Source organism: Cherax quadricarinatus, chromosome 7, assembly GCF_038502225.1.
Source record: "Cherax quadricarinatus isolate ZL_2023a chromosome 7, ASM3850222v1, whole genome shotgun sequence".
Lineage (NCBI taxonomy): Eukaryota > Metazoa > Arthropoda > Malacostraca > Decapoda > Parastacidae > Cherax > Cherax quadricarinatus.
In genome coordinates this window covers 66,430,457-66,448,273 of record NC_091298.1, presented here as the reverse complement: position 1 = coordinate 66,448,273, position 17,817 = coordinate 66,430,457, and the positions used below count along the sequence as shown (strand labels likewise).

Below are 17,817 nucleotides of genomic sequence, written 5' to 3'. Positions count from 1 at the left end.
GGTGTATGACCCACTTAATATTTTGATAATGTGACAGACCTGATAATGTGAAGACCTCGAAGTGATCATGTTCGAGGATCTCACCTTTAAGGACCATAACATTGTATCAATCGCATCTGCTAGAAAAATGACAGGATGGATAATGAGAACCTTCAAAACTATGGATGCCAACCCCATGATGACACTCTTCAGGTCGCTTGTTCTGTCTATGCTGGAATATTGCTGCACAGTAACAGCACCTTCCATGACAGGTGAAATTATTGAACTAGAAAATGTACAGAGAACCTTCACAGCGCACATAACGGAGATAAAACACCTCAATTACTGGGAGCGCTTGAGGTTCCTAAACCTGTACTCCCTGGAACGCAGGCGGGAGAGATATGTGATTATATACACCTGGAAAATCCTAGAGGGACTAGTACCGAACTTGTACACGAAAATCACTCACTACGAAAGCAAAAGACTTGGCAGACGATGCAACATCCCCCCAATGAAAAGCAGGGGTTTCACTAGCACGTTAAGAGACAACACAATAAGTGTCAGGGGCCCGAGACTGTTCAACTGCCTCCCAGCATACATTAGGGGGATTACCAATAGACCCCTGGCTGTCTTCAAGCAGGCACTGGACAAGCACCTAAAGTCGGTACCTGACCAACCGGGCTGTGGCTCGTACGTTGGTTTGCGTGCAGCCAGCAGCAACAGCCTGATTGATCAGGCTCTGATCCACCATGAGGCCTGGTCACAGACCGGGCCGCGGGGGCGTTGACCCCCGGAACTCTCTCCAGGTAAACTCCTGGTAAACTCCTGGTCAGGGGAGACATGATAACGACATACAAAATACTGCGTGGAATAAACGAGGTGGACAGAGACAGGATGTTCCATAGAGGGGACACAGAAACAAGGGGTCACAATTGGAAGCTGAAGACTCAGATGAGTCACAGGGATGTTAGGAAGTATTTCTTCAGAGTAGTCAGGAAGTGGAATAGCCTAGCAAATGAGGTAGTGGAGGCAGGAACCATACATAGCTTTAAGATGAGGTATGATAAAACTCATGGAGCATGGAGAGAGGACCTAGTAGCACTCGGTGAAGAGGCGGGGCCAGGAGCTGAGTATCGACCCCTGCAACCACAATTAGGTGAGTACAATTAGGTGAGTACATCTCAGTGTATATACACCAAAAGGCCTACGCCTGTCAGTGTATATGTACCGAAAGGCCTATACCTCTCAGTGTATTTACACTTAGAGGCCTACACCTCTCAGAGTATATACATTTAATGAATATAGACGACTAGGTTTTGAAGGATACCAGTGGAAATAAGTGACTTTGTCTGACTTTTTTGGGTTATCACATATTGTGCGATGTATGATAATCTATGTAAGTGTATTTGTGTATACCTGACTAAACTTACTTACTTATTTTACTTATTTACTTTACTTACTTTCTTACTTTATTTTCTTGCTTAGTTTACTTGCTTACTTTACTTATTTTACATACTTGCTTATTTTGCTTGCTTGCTTACTTTACTTTCTTACTTGCTTACTTTGCTTATTTACTTGCTCGCTTTACTTGCTTTATTTACTTGCTTACTTGCTTACTTTACTTACTTGCTTACTTTGCTTACTTATTTTACTTGCTCACATTACTTACTTGCTTACTTTACTTGCTCCCTTTACTTACTTTACTTAATTGCTTACTTTGCTTACTTGCTCACTTTACTTACTTGCTTACTTTACTTACTTGCTCACTTTACTTACTTTACTTACTTGCTTACTTTACTTACTTGCATACTTTACTTACTTTACTTACTTACTCACTTTACTTACTTTACTTACTTGCTCACTTTACTTGCTTGCTCACTTTACTTACTTGCTTACTTTACTTGCTCACTTTACTTACTTTACTTACTTGCTCACTTTACTTGCTTGCTCACTTTACTTACTTGCTCACTTTACTTACTTGCTTACTTTACTTGCTCACTTTACTTACTTTACTTAATTGCTTACTTTGCTTACTTACTTTACTTGCTCACTTTACTTACTTGCTTACTTTACTTACTTGCTCACTTGCTTACTTTGCTTACTTTCTTTACTTGCTCACTTTACTTACTTGCTTGCCTTACTTACTTTACTTACTTACTCTACTTACTTTATTTACTTGCTCACTTTACTTGCTTGCTCACTTTACTTACTTGCTTGCTTTACTTACTCACTTTACTTACTTTATTTACTTGCTCATTTTACTTACTTGCTCACTTTACTTACTTGCTCACTTTACTTACTTGCTTACTTTACTTACTTTACTTACTTGCTCACTTGCTTACTTTGCTTACTTTCTTTACTTGCTCACTTTACCTACTTGTTTGCTTTACTTACTTTACTTACTTACTCTACTTACTTTATTTACTTGCTCACTTTACTTGCTTGCTCACTTTACTTACTTGCTTGCTCACTTTACTTACTTGCTTGCTCACTTTACTTACTTGCTTGCTTTACTTACTCACTTTACTTACTTTATTTACTTGCTCATTTTACTTACTTGCTCACTTTACTTACTTGCTCACTTTACTTACTTGCTCACTTTACTTACTTGCTTACTTTACTTACTTTACTTACTCTACTTACTTTACTTACTTGCTTACTTTACTTACTTACTCACTTTACTTGCTTGCTCACTTTACTTACTTGCTCATTTTACTTACTTGCTCACTTTACTTACTTGCTTACTTTGCTTACTTTACTTACTTAATTACTCTACTCACTCACCCCGGTGGAAATAAGTCACTCTGACTTTTTTGGGTTATCCCAGGTTGTCTACATATATGCTGCTATGTATAATAATCTACATAACTGTATTTGTGTATACCTAAGTAAACTTACTTACTTACTTTACTTAAGATAATAAAGTTTAGAATGGAGTGTATGAGGAAGTTGTTGGTCGGTGGATCAGAGAATAACCGACCTGTCACACCAACCTTCATTGTTGTCATTTACTTTCATTTCTTTATTTTAGCCAAAGTTGACCAAAATAGGTATCAAAATGTCGGCTCGTCGCGCCACCCACGCTGGCAGTTGGTATACTGACTCTGGTAAGCTGTGTGGGGGTTAATATAGGTGAATATGAGGTGAGAAGTGAGGTTGAAGGGTGAGTGAGGTGACACCCAGGTATCACCACTCGGGGGTCGGGGGAAATGAGGTCATGTTGACCACTGTGAGGTCACCCTCGATGTTTTTGCAAGTGTGTTATGTTGTATATGTTGTGTGTATGTAGGGAAAGTTATTTTTGGAATGAGGTTTGTGGAGGTAGTGGGTTGGTGGAGCATTTCTGGAGGTGATTCGTACTGGTTGACGTTATTTTGCTTATCTTTCTTTAATTTATGCAGACTTTAGGTTTTTTTTTGGTTATCCTGAGTTAATTTTCTCGTCTTTTAGCCTTCATGGGAAGTGCCTTAATGCTGGAAGTGGTCTCTTGATCCAAGGGATTGGACTGAGCTTCCCTTTCCAATGGGACCCCAATGAAAATAAGCCACTTTCACTTTTTTTTTTGGGTTATCCTGGTGGGTAATTTATACTATGTATGATAATTATACTTATGTGTACTTCTACCTAAATAAACGTATTCATTTCTGGGATGATTGTCTTCCATTCCTCAGCTGGTTTATTACCCATACAGGTTTAGTGCTCCCTGTAACTATAATAATAATTTAAAACCCATGCGTTACTATACAAAAAAATGTAGAAATTTAAGCTAGTGTACTCAGCCTAAATAAAAATTTAGCTATGTAGACATACTCTACCTTCCTGTCAAATAAATGAAAAATGTAGGTCTATTTAGGTTTAGGATCCGCAAATTTTGTTTATAATGGTTATTTAGTTTATTTAGGCACAGGTATACATAAGTACAATCATCACACTGAAAATTACCCACCAGGATAACCCAAAAAAGTCAAAGTGACATTTCTGTGTTATGGGCACTTACGTTAAGTACATTAATACGTATGATGACCTAAATCTAACAACCTTGCACTCGCTATACTCTCCTTTGTGTTTCTTAAGAACATAAGAACATAAGAATGTAGGAACACTGCAGAAGGCCTACTGGCCCATACGAGGCAGGTCCTTATCAAAACGACATCTACCTAAAGCTACTCAACAAATAACTCCCGTACCCCATGACACCAATCAAACCCAGCCCCTCCCACTCATATATTTGTCCAGTCTCTTCTTAAAGCTACTCAAGGTCCTAGCCTCTATCACCCCACTGGGAAGACTGTTCCACGCATCAACAACTCTGTTAGAAAACCAGTACTTACCTATGTCCTTTCTAAATCTAAATTTATCCAACTAAATCCATTATTCCTGGTTCTTACCTGGTTCGACACCCTCAGTACTTTATTAATGTCTCCCTTGTTTATGCCAGTCATCCACTTATACACTTCAATGATATCTCCCCTCATTCTACGCCTCTCCAGAGAGTGGAGATTTAAGGCTTTAAGTCTATCTTCATACAGGAGGTTCCTTACACAGTAAATCATTTTAGTCATTCTTCTCTGTATGTTCTCTAATGAGTCTATGTCCATCCTGTAGTAAGGGGACCAAAACTGAGCAGCATAATCTAAATGAGGCCTCACTAGTGATGTATAGAGCTGTAAAATAACTTTTGGACTTCTGTTACTTATACTTCTTGAGATAAATCCAAGTAATCTGTTGGCCTTGTTGTGCACACTAAGGCACTGCTGTCTTGGCTTTAGATTTCTACTTACCATGACTCCCAAGTCTTTTTCACATTCTGTATGACCAAGCTCTACTTCACCTAGATTATAGCTTCGAGGGTTATTTTCATTACCAAGGGCAAGTACCTTACACTTATCCACATTAAACTTCATCTGCCATTTTTCAGACCAAGACATTAATTTGTTCAAATCGTCCTGGAGTTCATTGATATCCTCCTCAGAGTGAATTATACGGCCTATCTTTGTATCATCAGCAAACTTACTCATGTCACTAGTAATCCCTTCATCAAGGTCATTAATGTAAATTATGAACAGGAGAGGGCCTAAAACTGATCCTTGTGGAACGCCACTAGTGACTAATCCCCATTCAGATTTCACTCCATTAATGGTAACTCTCTGCTTTCTATTGGTAAGCCATGCCTCAATCCATGCTAGAACTTTACCTCCTATACCATGAGCTGCCACTTTTCTTAAGAGTCTCTTGTGAGGTACTCTGTTGAAGGCTTTACTAAAATCCAAATAAACAATATCATATTCCTTATCACTGTCAACTGCCTCAAATGTTCTATTGAAGAACGTCAGTAAGTTTGTCAGGCAGGAACGACCTCTCGTGAATCCATGCTGAGATTCATTTATCAAGTTATGCTCTTAAATGTGACTTCTGATAATGTCAGCTATAATTGATTCTAATAACTTGCCCACTATAGATGTCAGGCTTATTGGACGGTAATTTGAAGGAGTGGACTTATCCCCTGATTTGAATATAGGAACCACATTAGCCATCTTCCACAACTCTGGCACAACACTGGTAAGGATGGACGCATTGAATACTCTCGTTAATGGCTGACTAATCTCCATCTTGCATTCCTTAAGTACCCTTGAAAACAACTCATCGGGTCCCGGGGACTTATTTTGTTTCAGTTTGTCTATCTGTTTAATAACCATGTCCCTCGTGACAGTAATATTAGTTAACTTAAATTCATCAGGAACTAAATAATTGTTAATTACTGGAATCTCATTTACATCTTCCTGTGTAAAAACTGACAAAAAATAGTCATTAAATAAGGAACACATTTCCAGTTCATTATCCATCAGCTGTCCATTCCCAGTTTTCAGAGGTCCTACTTTTTCCTTCACCTTCATCCTATACACTTGAAAGAACCCCTTTGGATTAGTCTTTGATTCATTAGCAACTCTAATTTCATAGTCACGTTTAGCCTTTCTAATCGCCTTTTTTACTTCTCTTTTAAGCTGAACATATTGGTCAGTAAGGTTAACCTCTCCTCTTCTGATGTGCCTATAAATTCCCCTTTTCTCCCCTAATAGATGCTTTAGCCTCCTGTTAACCCATTTGGGATCATTATTATTAGACCTAATTTCTCTCTGGGGAATGTATATACTCTGGGCACTGTGTACATTATAAAGAAAACAATCATAAAAGCAGATCCCTTCATATTCATAAGTATGATTATTGTCAATAAAATCATTAGCTAGATAACCCCAATCAAGATTAGACAGATGTTCCCTAAGTCCATTATAATCGGCAGAACGAAAATCAGGGATTTTTACTGTATTATCATTATTCTTGCATTCCCAATTAATGCTAAAAGTGATGGATTTGTGATCACTTGTGCCAAGCTCTTCAGTGATCTCCAGATTATTCACGAGTGTTTCCTTATTTGACAAGACTAGGTCTAGCAAATTATTACCCCTGGTAGGCTCAGTTACGCTCTGTTTCAGAAAACAGTCCTGAACTGTTTCCATAAAGTCACTGGACTCTAGATTACCTGTCAAAGAATTCCAGTCAATTTGACTGTTTCCGACTTATAAATACGTCTTATGAGCCAATGTTTCTGACGTATTTATACGCACAAATTCTAGCGGCTTCAAATCGAGCGCCAAAGGCCTGGTAGGCCTACACGGGAGAGAATGGGTCTCAGTGGTCGGTGTGCACCCTGTGAAAAAGATCTGGGACCCAGCGGTGCATTGTGGGAACGCCATGTTGTCAGTCCATTTTCACCATGCATCTCGGTAAGAAGTTCCTCACTCCTCGGCGGATTGGAGGTCTTTTGTTCCCAAGTGATAGCTCTAACAGCGATGAAAATGTCAGTGACAGTGAATTCAAGGGTTTTCAAGTGAGTGTTACCGAAAAAAGTGCCCAGGATAACGTAAATAGTGACGAAAACCCAGATGACCCACAACCTTCGACCTCTGGTGCTGTGCCGGCTTGTTCACGTTCACGTTCGCCTGTACCAGGACGAAAGAGGAAACTATTTGGTCGTGTACAACACCCTGATGATAGCAGTGATAGTGATAGTGATAGTGATAGTGATTTCAAGGTCATTGAAAGCAGTTCTAGTGACAGTGAGAGTGAATATTCCCCAGTGAAGCGCCAGTATGTACGACGTAGTATGCGGTCTGGTAGTGTTTCATATGTTGTTCCAAGGGGAAGGAGAAACTCTGGGAGCACATCCCGTGGCCCTACACCACGACCTGATAGTGAAGATGACGATATTGTAACGATGGGTATGAATGGTGACAGTGAGGGAGGAGGCAGTGGTGGTGATAGTGAGGGTGGCACGGCCCATGTGGCACCATCACTGGGCCACGCTACTACCCACGCGGCTGACTCAGCAGAACAACCAGCCTCACCCTACCCCACACTGCCACAACCTGCACCACCACAACCTGCACAGCCACAACCACGGTACAATATCCAGACCCCACCAGCAGACCGCATCTGGGATTGGCAGGACGGTGACGAGTTTGTTCCCAGTCCCCATGACTTTGATGAAACACAAAGTGGAATAAAGCCATCTTGTCCACTTGGGAACAATGCCAGTGAACTGGACTGCTTTGAGTTATTTTTCGATGAACCCCTGATGGACATCATTGTCAGGGAAACAAATACATACTGTGATTACACCATGGCAAATACAATTCTCACACCAAAATCACGGCTACACAAGTGGAAGGAGACAACTGTGGCAGAGATGTACCTGTTTTTTGCCACAATAATGCTTATGCCACATGTGTATAAGCACACTGTCACCACATACTGGACAACAGATCGCCTGATTTCAACTCCAGGTTTTAGTGACATTATAGGTGTCAATCGTTTCCTGATACTGTTACGTATGTTACACTTTTCAGACAAAACCAGGCCTGACAGAAGCGACAGGTTATATAAGATAAGAAATGTGTTTATGTACCTGAAACAAAAGTGCTGCATGTATTTTTATCCCTTCAGGAAGCTTGTTATTGATGAGTCCATGATTTTATTCAAAGGAAGACTCTCATTCAAGCAATATATACCAAGCAAGAGGAAACGCTTTGGTATAAAGCTATTTGTACTGTGTGATTGCAGAAGTGGTCTTGTTTTAGATATTATTGTGTACACTGGCAGTAATACTTTGAGAGATACCATGAAGTTATTGGGTATCTCTGGTGATGTGGTTCGAACAATGATGGTTCCATAAGGGGCATATGTTATTTACTGATAACTGGTACACAAGCCCCTTACTCAGTGATTTCTTGCGAGTGAACTTGACAGACGTGTGTGGCACAGTGCGTGGTAATCGCAAACATATGCCAAGGTTCGACGCTGGCACTCGCAGAGGTGAGGTGCAAGCCTTTGCTGCCAATGACATCATGGCATTTCGGTGGCATGACAAACGTGATGTCACATTGTTGACATCAGTTCACACAAACGAAATGGTACCCAATGGCAGGGACAACAGAGAGACCAATGAACCCATTCTAAAGCCTGCAGCTGTCATGGACTACAACCTCAATATGCGCTTAGTGGACAAATGTGACATGCAGATTGGGTTTGCAGACTGTGTACGCAAGAGTTATAAGTGGTATATCAAACTTTTTTTCCATCTTGTTGATATCTCTATGCTAAATGCTTATAACATATACAAGTTGAAGACCAACAAAACACCAAAATATGGTGAATTTTGCCTGTCAGTAATCAGACAGATAATTGCGAAGTACCAAGGAGCAACTCCTGCAATAGACCAGCGCCCACAGACGTCATCTCGTATGAGGCCTGGTGATCACTACCCCATACAACTGCCTCCTACTACTGCCAAGAAAAATGCTCAGAAGAGGTGTTATGTATGTATGCATACCACAAAACGCCCACAAACACGCAGAGACACTCGTTTTATGTGTGAGGAGTGTGAAGTGCCCCTCTGCATATACCCATGTTTCAAAGAGTTCCACAAGCTGCAGCAGTTCTAGGAACGTGTTTAGTGACTGTACATATGTATATATATTATGGAACAATAGTAATAAACATTGTTTTGTATTGTTTGTTTGTGTAAACAAAGTGTATACACAAACTAATAGTGATAAAGTTTGTTCTGTTATTGTGTTGTAAATAATGAGTGTATATTTGAACAATGCACCTTACATTGGTCTCACAGGCCACATAAGTTACCTGGAAAAGAAAAATATTGAAAAATGCAAGAAACCTTTGAATTAGAGTAAATAAAAGAATACCGGGTGGGCGGCAGTCGCTGCTGTTGCCGTACGCACGTCAATTTCTGCAAACTTTGCGGCTCTATATCTCGGTAAGTACTGATGGCAAAAATTTTTTTTAGGCTTAAAACACTAGTAAAAATATTCCTAACATTTTCATAAGAAAAAATAATTTTTTTTTTTCGAATATTTGGCGACATAGAATGACAGTTTCAGAGAGGGCCCTGAAACAGTCAAAGGGTTAAGTCCCCTACTATGACTATGTTACTGTGTCCAGAAGCCCTAACAATTTCGTCCCAAAGAAGTCTCCCTCTATCGTGATCCAAGCCTGGAGGTCGGTATATTACACCTAGAATTAGTTTTTCTTGACCCTCCACGAACTCTACCCAAACAGACTCTGTTACTGCTCCATCTATTTTTATACCTGTTTTTATGCAACAATTAATATTTTCTCGAACATACAATGCAACTCCTCCCCCCTTCCCATTACATCTATCCACATTGAACAACTTAAATCCCTGAATATTGCACTCAGCAGTCATATCCCGACTCTTTAAATCATGCCACGTTTCAGTTAATGCAATGATATCAAAGTTCCCAGCACATGCTACCAAACGTAGTTCATTAATTTTATTTCTTGCACTTCGACTGTTAGCATAAAATACCATCATATGTTTTTTCTTCTGCACATTTTTCCTATTCATCTTTGTTTTTACACAATTTCTGAAATTATCATTACCCAGAGTTACTCCATGACAGTTACTATTAAGATTCTTAATATCAGAGCATAAGTCAATATATCCATACTCATTATTTATCATTTCTAAACCCATACCTCTAACTAATCCTAGTTTAAAGTCCTAACAACCCCCTCAACTGAGTTAGCAAGAAAACCAACACCTGCCCTGGATAAGTGAACCCCATCCCTGGCATACATGTCATTTCGGCCATAGAAGTTGTCCCAGTTGTCAATGAATGGTACTGCATTATCCTTACAGTGTTTATCCAGCCAACAATTAATACCAATTGCTCTGGACAACCATTCATTACCAACACCTCTTCTTGGCAAAATGCCACATATAACAGGGTGCCCCCCCTTCTTCCTAATTATGTCTATAGCTGTCCTGAACTTTCTAACTAAATCCTCACTTCTATGCTTGCCTACATCATTGCCTCCAGCACTGAGGCAAATAATAGGATTGATCCCATTACCGTTCATGATGTTGTCAAGCCGGCTAACAATGTCCTCCATCCCAGCCCCAGGAAAGCATACCCTTTGTCTCCTACTCCTGTCCTTCAAGCAGAATGCCCTATCCATGTATCTAACCTGGCTATCCCCAACAACAACAATATTCTTACCTTCCTTGTTGTCGTTCGTCGTGACGATCCCAGTAGTCGACTCACATTCGTCGGGTAGCACTGAAAATGCGTTGGAGGTTTCCACAGGAGTTTCCACAGCAGTCTCTTTCTTTTTCATCGTTTCTGGCTTTCCATTCGTCTTCTTGATCGTCAACTTCGTCGTCCCCTGCTGTCCAGCCACTGACCACGATCCCTTCTTGACCTGAGGACTCGAAACAGGAGGACTACTACGAATCCTCTTGTTTTCCTCGGTCAATCGCTGTATCTCCATCTTCGTTGCCCTCAATTCTTCCTTAAGTTGCTGATAAAGTTGCTCGATGGAGGGCATCTTGGTTCAGTCCACGGGTGCAAACAAGACACTTCTTCACAGAGTTAAGTACAGGTCACCACTGAGTTAAGTACAGGTCACCACTGGGTTAAGTACAGGTCTTGGTAGTTTCTATTCCTGTAATACAGTGGAACTTCGGTACTCAAACTTTATTTATTTCAGAAGGCTGTTCGAGTACCGAACAAATTTTTCCCAACCGATTTTGTTGGCTGTTATCACTAACCCTCTTAGGCTCTATGATGACTTATTCATACAAATAATATAAAAAACACCAAAAAATGCGAAGAAACGCGAAATGGTTTACAGCGAAGTTCTGGCAGGTTGTGTTTGCTTGGTCGAGTGCTGAGCAAATGGTTGACTTCTGAGCGATTTTTTTTACCGAACAAAGCATTCGAATACCGAATTGCTCGAGTACGGAGCTGTTCGAGTACTGTAGTTCCACTGGATTTCCATTCCTACCTGGAAGGCTTTGGTCTGGGACCAAGCTGTAGGAAAAACTTTTATTTGGGGTTATCCTAGGTAATTTACACATGTTACTATGTATGATAATTTGTGCAGCTGTATTTATGTGTAACCTGTGCTTAAATAACCTTATACTCCTCAGGACTATTAAAGGGTAACATCTGGTGCTACAGTCCACTACCATTTTTGACCACTGTCAAAACTGTTTTTCCATTGTCTTGCAGAACTTTCTAATTATTATCGTAATTTTAAATAAAAAAAGGCACAATACCGTGACTAGAACAATACACCAATAACCCGCACATAGAAGAGAGGAGCTTATGGCAATGTTTCGGTCTGAGTTGAACCATTTACAAAGTCATGCTAGTGAAAAGGAGAGAAGGAGGGAGTAAATATAGGCCAGCAGACAGGGACAGGACAAGAGAGGTAGTAGTGGAGGTGGTAGTAGTAGTAGTATTAGTGGAGGAAGTAGGTAGTAGTGGTGGAGGTAGTAATAGTAGTGGTGGAGTCAGTCGGACCGAACCGTCGACATACGCTTCTGTCTTCTATGTGCGGGTTATTTGTGTATCGTGATTTTATTATTAAATGACTTATGTATACTTTAGTTTTTTCTTTTTTTTTAGGGGGGGGTAAAAAAATATTCCTGCTTGTCTAAATTATCTTCATTTGTCATCATTAAGGACCCCAATGAATTTAATGCTACTTGAATTTTATTGGATTATCCTAGGTTAAATTCTACATAATTTATTATCCAAAACCATTGTAAATTTTTAAAGTTGTTTGTGGCCTAATTATAAACTTCCTTCACTTGCACTATTTTGTACAACTAAGTTTGTTCATTATACATGGCATGTTAAAGCATACACAGCTCAAAATCAGTGCAGACCTTCCTTGGAGCAAAACCCCCATCCCTGAAAGTTTGAAGCTGATCAGAAGATGCACAGAAGCCAGTATTACAAATATTCTTAACAGTTAGAAAATTGTCGACTTCTGCAATCTATAGCCTGGATTTTTAATGCAATTTCCCTTAGGTTAGACGCATCAGTCGGAGGCCTTTTGTCAAGACGATGATTGAATGAGTAAAAGTGTTTTGTCTGTTGTGTGATAAAGGCAAGTCTTTGTTAAAAATCAGTGTGTGAATACAGTGAAACCTTGGTACTCGAACTTAATTGGTTCCAGAAGGCTATTCGAATGCTGATCTGTTTGAGTACTGAACGAGTTTTTCTCAACCAGTTTTGATTTTGGTTGGCTGTTATCACAAACCCTCTTAGGCCCCATGGTAACATATTTATACAGATAATATAAAACAACAAAAAATGCGAAGAAACATGATATACAGTGGACCCCCGGTTCCCAATGTTACCGGTATCCGATAAATTCGGTTGCTGATGCATTTGATCGAAAAAATTTTGCCTCGCTTCCCGATACAAAACCCGGTATGCGATACGATTCGTACGAGATGTGTCCACTTGTGGCCTGAACTCCCCCGTGTGTACCAGTGTTTACAAGCCAGCCAGTGTGCGCGCATCTAAGGATACATTCGGTACATTCCATATTATCCATATTATCACTGTTTTTGGTGCTTGTTTCTGCAAAATAAGTCACCATGGGCCCCAAGAAAGCTCCTAGTGTCAACCCTTCGAGACCAAGGGTGCTAATGACTGTTGAAATGAAGAAAGAGATAATTGCAAAGTAGGAAAGTGGAGTGTGTGTGTCGGAACTGGTCAGGTTGTATAGTAAACCCCAATCAACCATCTCTACTATAGTGAGCAGGAAAACGGCAATCAAGGAAGCTGTTCTTGCAAAAGGTGCAACTGTGATTACGAAACAGCGACCGCAAGTGTTAGAAAATGTTGAGAGACTGTTATTGGTGTGGATAAATGAAAAACAGATAGCAGGAGATAACATCTCTCAAGCGATCATTTGTGAAAAGGGTGATGAAAATCACCCTCACACAGCTATTGCAAGCCATGCTGGTGACTATTACACTGACAATGTTGTGAAACACTTTAGGAAAGTCATGAAGGAACGAGAGGTACAGGCCTCTATGGACAGATATGTTGTGCGACAGAAGTCCAGTGACTCTCAAGCTGGTCCTAGTGGTATTAAAAGAAGAAGGGAAGTAACCCCAGAAAAGGACTTGCTACCTCAAGTCCTAATGGAAGGGGATTCCCCTTCTAAACACTAAGACCATCCACACTCTTCCCTCCTCCCATCCCATCAATCATCACCAGATCTTCAATAAAGGTAAGTGTCATGTAACTGTGCATGTCTTCTTCAGTTTGTGTGTATTAAAATTAATATTTCTTGTGGTAAATTTTTTTTTTTTTTCATACTTTTGGGTGTCTTGCACGGATTAATTTGATTTCCATTATTTCTTATGGGGAAAATTGATTCGCTTTCCGATAATTTTGGTTTACGATGAGCTCTCAGGAACGGATTAATATCGTGAACCGGGGGTCCACTGTAGTTTACAGCAAAGTTCTGGCAGGTCGTGTTTGTTTACCGAACAAAGTGTTCGAATACTGAATTGTTCGAGTATGGAGCTTTTCGAGTACCAAGGTTCCACTGTATTAGGTTGCATGTATGGTTTAAGTATGTAAGAGAACAGATGTATACAAAAATTAATTTTTCATTTCATACAGTCAAATACACAAGAATAATAGCTGGCATATGAATATCATTACAAGTCAGGTTATTGACCTCTTGTGCACATCACTCAAAATTTTCGATCAGTTAAGTATTGTTATGATTGAAATTATTTTAAAATATGGTGTGCTCTAATTCTAAGTTATATAAAGTGGCAAGGGGCACCTTGGTGATGGTGAATGGCTCTTGATCCAAAGAATGAGAGCTTCAAACTCTGCAAGTGCAGTATGACCCTATGTACTGAATGCTCGTAATAATAATGAATACCATAATTATCATTAATATACTAATACTAATAATAATAATAGTGTAATAAGAATAGTAGGTACTGTATATGGTAGTTGTAAAAAACTAGTACTTTAAGATCATTTTCATGTTCTGAATACTGACGGTTTGGTTGACATGTTGATTTGATTCAGTGCTATAATATTTTGTCTACAGCTACAGATCTGGCACGTCAGCTAGAAGGATGGTTAGGACAAGCAGACCTCTCACATGGACCTGCTCGTGCTATAATTGCTCCGTAAGTTATCACTGTAAATGTTATTCGCTACCAACCCACAAAAGGGTAATGTCCGTGCTGCAGTCCATCCTGTGACTTTTATTATCTTACTGTAGATTTATGATTGAAAACCAAATTTATTGTCTTACTGTAGATTTTTGACTGAAAACCAGGTGACTGGTTTTCTTGTTGCTGGTTCTTGTGCTTGCCCCACTGGAATTTAGAATTTATGGATATGTAGTTAGAGTAGGAGTTAGGTTTTTTCCTCTTAAAATTTTTATAATAAAAATGTCATTGTACATAGTGTACTTTTGGGGTAGAGTGTAGTGAAATGGTTTTTTGCTGAAGATAAAGAAAAGATGCCATTGAAAGCTAAAATGCAAATCTCTTCAAATACACGTACTGTGTATGAGCTTCACTTTGCAGCTTTGAAAATATGTATACAGTATCTACAGTGGCTAATAAGTATTATAGTGTTGTCAGGTTAAATAAAGTACTGTATATTATTAACCACATCAATTACAGTTATACATACAGTAATACTCTGAGTTTTGGCCATAATTCATTCCAGAAGTCTGCTCGAGTGCTGTTACCGAACGAATTTCTTCCCATAAGGAATAATGTAAATTAGATTAGTTCATTTCAGACCCCCAAAAATACACTCAGAAAAACACTTACAATAATACACATACATAATTGTTCGAGTTGGGAGCTGTACAAAACTCGGGGTTCCACTGTATATTAATATAAGCTCATAAAACATCAGGCAACAGAACACACAACACTAAGGGCCACTGCTCTTTTAATTTTGCAAATTACAGAGACCCCTACATATGAACATCGTGTAACTAAGTTTCGATAGTATGGTTTATTAAATTGTTTTATTAAATTTATATTATCTTGCTGTTTGTTTTATTAAATTTATATTATTTACAAACTTTATTATAAATATTATAAACTTTATTTAATTTATAACACGTTTTGTTTACTAGAGTACATTATGTATTTTTCCTGTGTTCACATATACTGTATACATACATGTGTTGGACTTATGAACAAATGGCCTTATGAGTGACTGATCAGAGCTGAACCAGTTCATAAGTGGGCAGACTGTAAATATTAGATCCTCACCTCTACTCAGGAACATTTACCATGCTGTTCTATATATTTTTGTACTGTACATTTGAAATTGTACTGAATCTTTCTAGTCAGATTTTCTGGCATTGGTCAAAATCTGGACAGAGTAGAACTATGCATGTTTAGTCAAAGAAAATGAGGAACTAAGAAGAAAATAATGAGTGAAAAAAAGGGCCACCTTAGATACCTTAAAGGAAAATCTAAACCATATGAAACAAATATTTCAGTCATAGGGGTGGTATACCTATATGGTACTACTAATAATATTTTAACAAACTGCATATTACATTCAGCTTTATGAAAATAAATAAAAAATGAATATAATATAAAAAATATAATACAAACACCCTGTTTTTACATTCCTTTCCAACATAATCCATTTTTATCTTTCATCTTGACTTTGTCCTTAATAAATTATTTTCCATTTTCCTCATCTTGATTGTTTTTTAGCATTACCTTACAGATGTGATGACTTGCAGCTCTGTGGTAGTGTTGCAAGTCTTTTAGAAAACTAATAGGCTGAAGAATTAGACACTTAAGATAAGATAAGATAAGATTTCGTTCGGATTTTTAACCCCGGAGGGTTAGCCACCCAGGATAACCCAAGAAAGTCAGTGCGTCATCGAGGACTGTCTAACTTATTTCCATTGGGGTCCTTAATCTTGTCCCCCAGGATGCGACCCACACCAGTCGACTAACACCCAGGTACCTATTTGCTGCTAGGTGAACAGGACAACAGGTGTAAGGAAACGTGTCGAATGTTTCCACCCGCCGGGAATCGAACCCGGGTCCTCCGTGTGTGAAGCGGGAGCTTTAGCCACCAGGCCACCGAGCCTGAGAAGAGAAGGCTCATTACTGTGACTGGAACAATACACAATAATAACCTGCACATAGGAGAGAGAAGCTTAAAACAATATAATAATAAATAATATCTATTTCTACATGTACAAGGTACACAGACCATAGCTGACATCAGTGACATACTGCTACTGTATATAGAAAGCCGCTTGTTATGCAGAGCATTTCGGGCAAATTAGGTCAATTTTATCCTGGGATGCAACCCACACCAGTTGACTAACACCCAGGTACTGTAAGGAAATATGCACAATGTTTCAACCCTCGCCGGGAATCAAACTCGGACCCTCACTGTGTGAAGTGAGAGCTTCTGCCACCAGGCCACAGGCCTGGCGTTTCAGTCCGTCTTGGTCCAAATCAGACTGAAACATCATTGTAAGCTCCTCTCTCTTACATGCAAGTTATTTTTGTGTATGGACACTTTTTGCAACATTTAGGAATCTTGATTGTAGAAATGTTTTGTCATCAAGTGAGTTCCTTAGTCTGGTACAGCGATGAATAGTGGAAGATGAAGAGTTTGAGGATTACCTCAAACTTGCATTTGGAAGAACCTGTGTTTATTTGCCAGGGCAAGTCTCCTTGCACTTGCTGTCCCAGATCACCTAGCAGTAAATAGATACCTAAGAGTTAGTCAACTGTTTTGTGCCGCATCCTAGAAAAGAGAGCCTAGGACCCCCATTGGAAATAAGCCTCACTGCTTGAGTTTTTGGTATATCTTGGATTGTTAACCCTCATGTGAAATAATTAAAAAAAAATCTTCAGCTTGTACTAATTTTTGGTGTATTTCAGACATGCGGGGTATCAGTACAGCGGAGCTGTTGGTGCCTATGCCTACCGACAAGTGTCCCCAGTTGTTGTGTAAGTATTTGAGTCCTTGTATGTAGACATCACTTGGTGTCTGCATTCTTAAACAATTCTTATTTGAATCTCCTGAAGATTTGTCCTCCCAGAGAGAGCTGTGAAACAGTTATGCAATTGTTTTAGCTGAAACTTGCCTCATAATTAACCTATCCTTGCTAAAATTTACATATGTGGGAATATAGTATAAAATAGTTTAATTTACCTAACCTGTCTTAAGAATTTGCATATCAGTAACTATACCAGTATCTTCACATGATCTATATATGGAATTCTAGAAGAGTAATCTATAACAAATTTCAGTGGACCCCTTATGAACGCATCGCGTTACGTTAAATCCGCCATACGAAGCATTTGAACGCAAAAATTTTGCCTTGCCTCGTGATAAAAAACTCGCCTTACGTGATTCGTCCGGGACGCATCCCACGTGTGGCCTCAGCGCCAGTGTT

General features: G+C 39.3%; 1 protein-coding gene across 1 annotated transcript in view; it reads left to right on the top strand.

Moving 5' to 3' along the window:
• The first annotated feature begins 2,926 nt into the window (after window positions 1–2,926).
• Window positions 2,927–17,817, top strand: part of LOC128687071 (protein MEMO1) — a 65,636-nt gene continuing 50,745 nt past the window's right edge. The window contains exons 1-3 of the mRNA XM_070082652.1: window positions 2,927–3,086; window positions 14,458–14,539; window positions 17,300–17,368. Coding sequence (XP_069938753.1) covers window positions 3,038–3,086; window positions 14,458–14,539; window positions 17,300–17,368 — 200 coding nt within the window. The 5' untranslated portion in view covers window positions 2,927–3,037. The remainder of the gene's footprint in view (window positions 3,087–14,457; window positions 14,540–17,299; window positions 17,369–17,817) is intronic.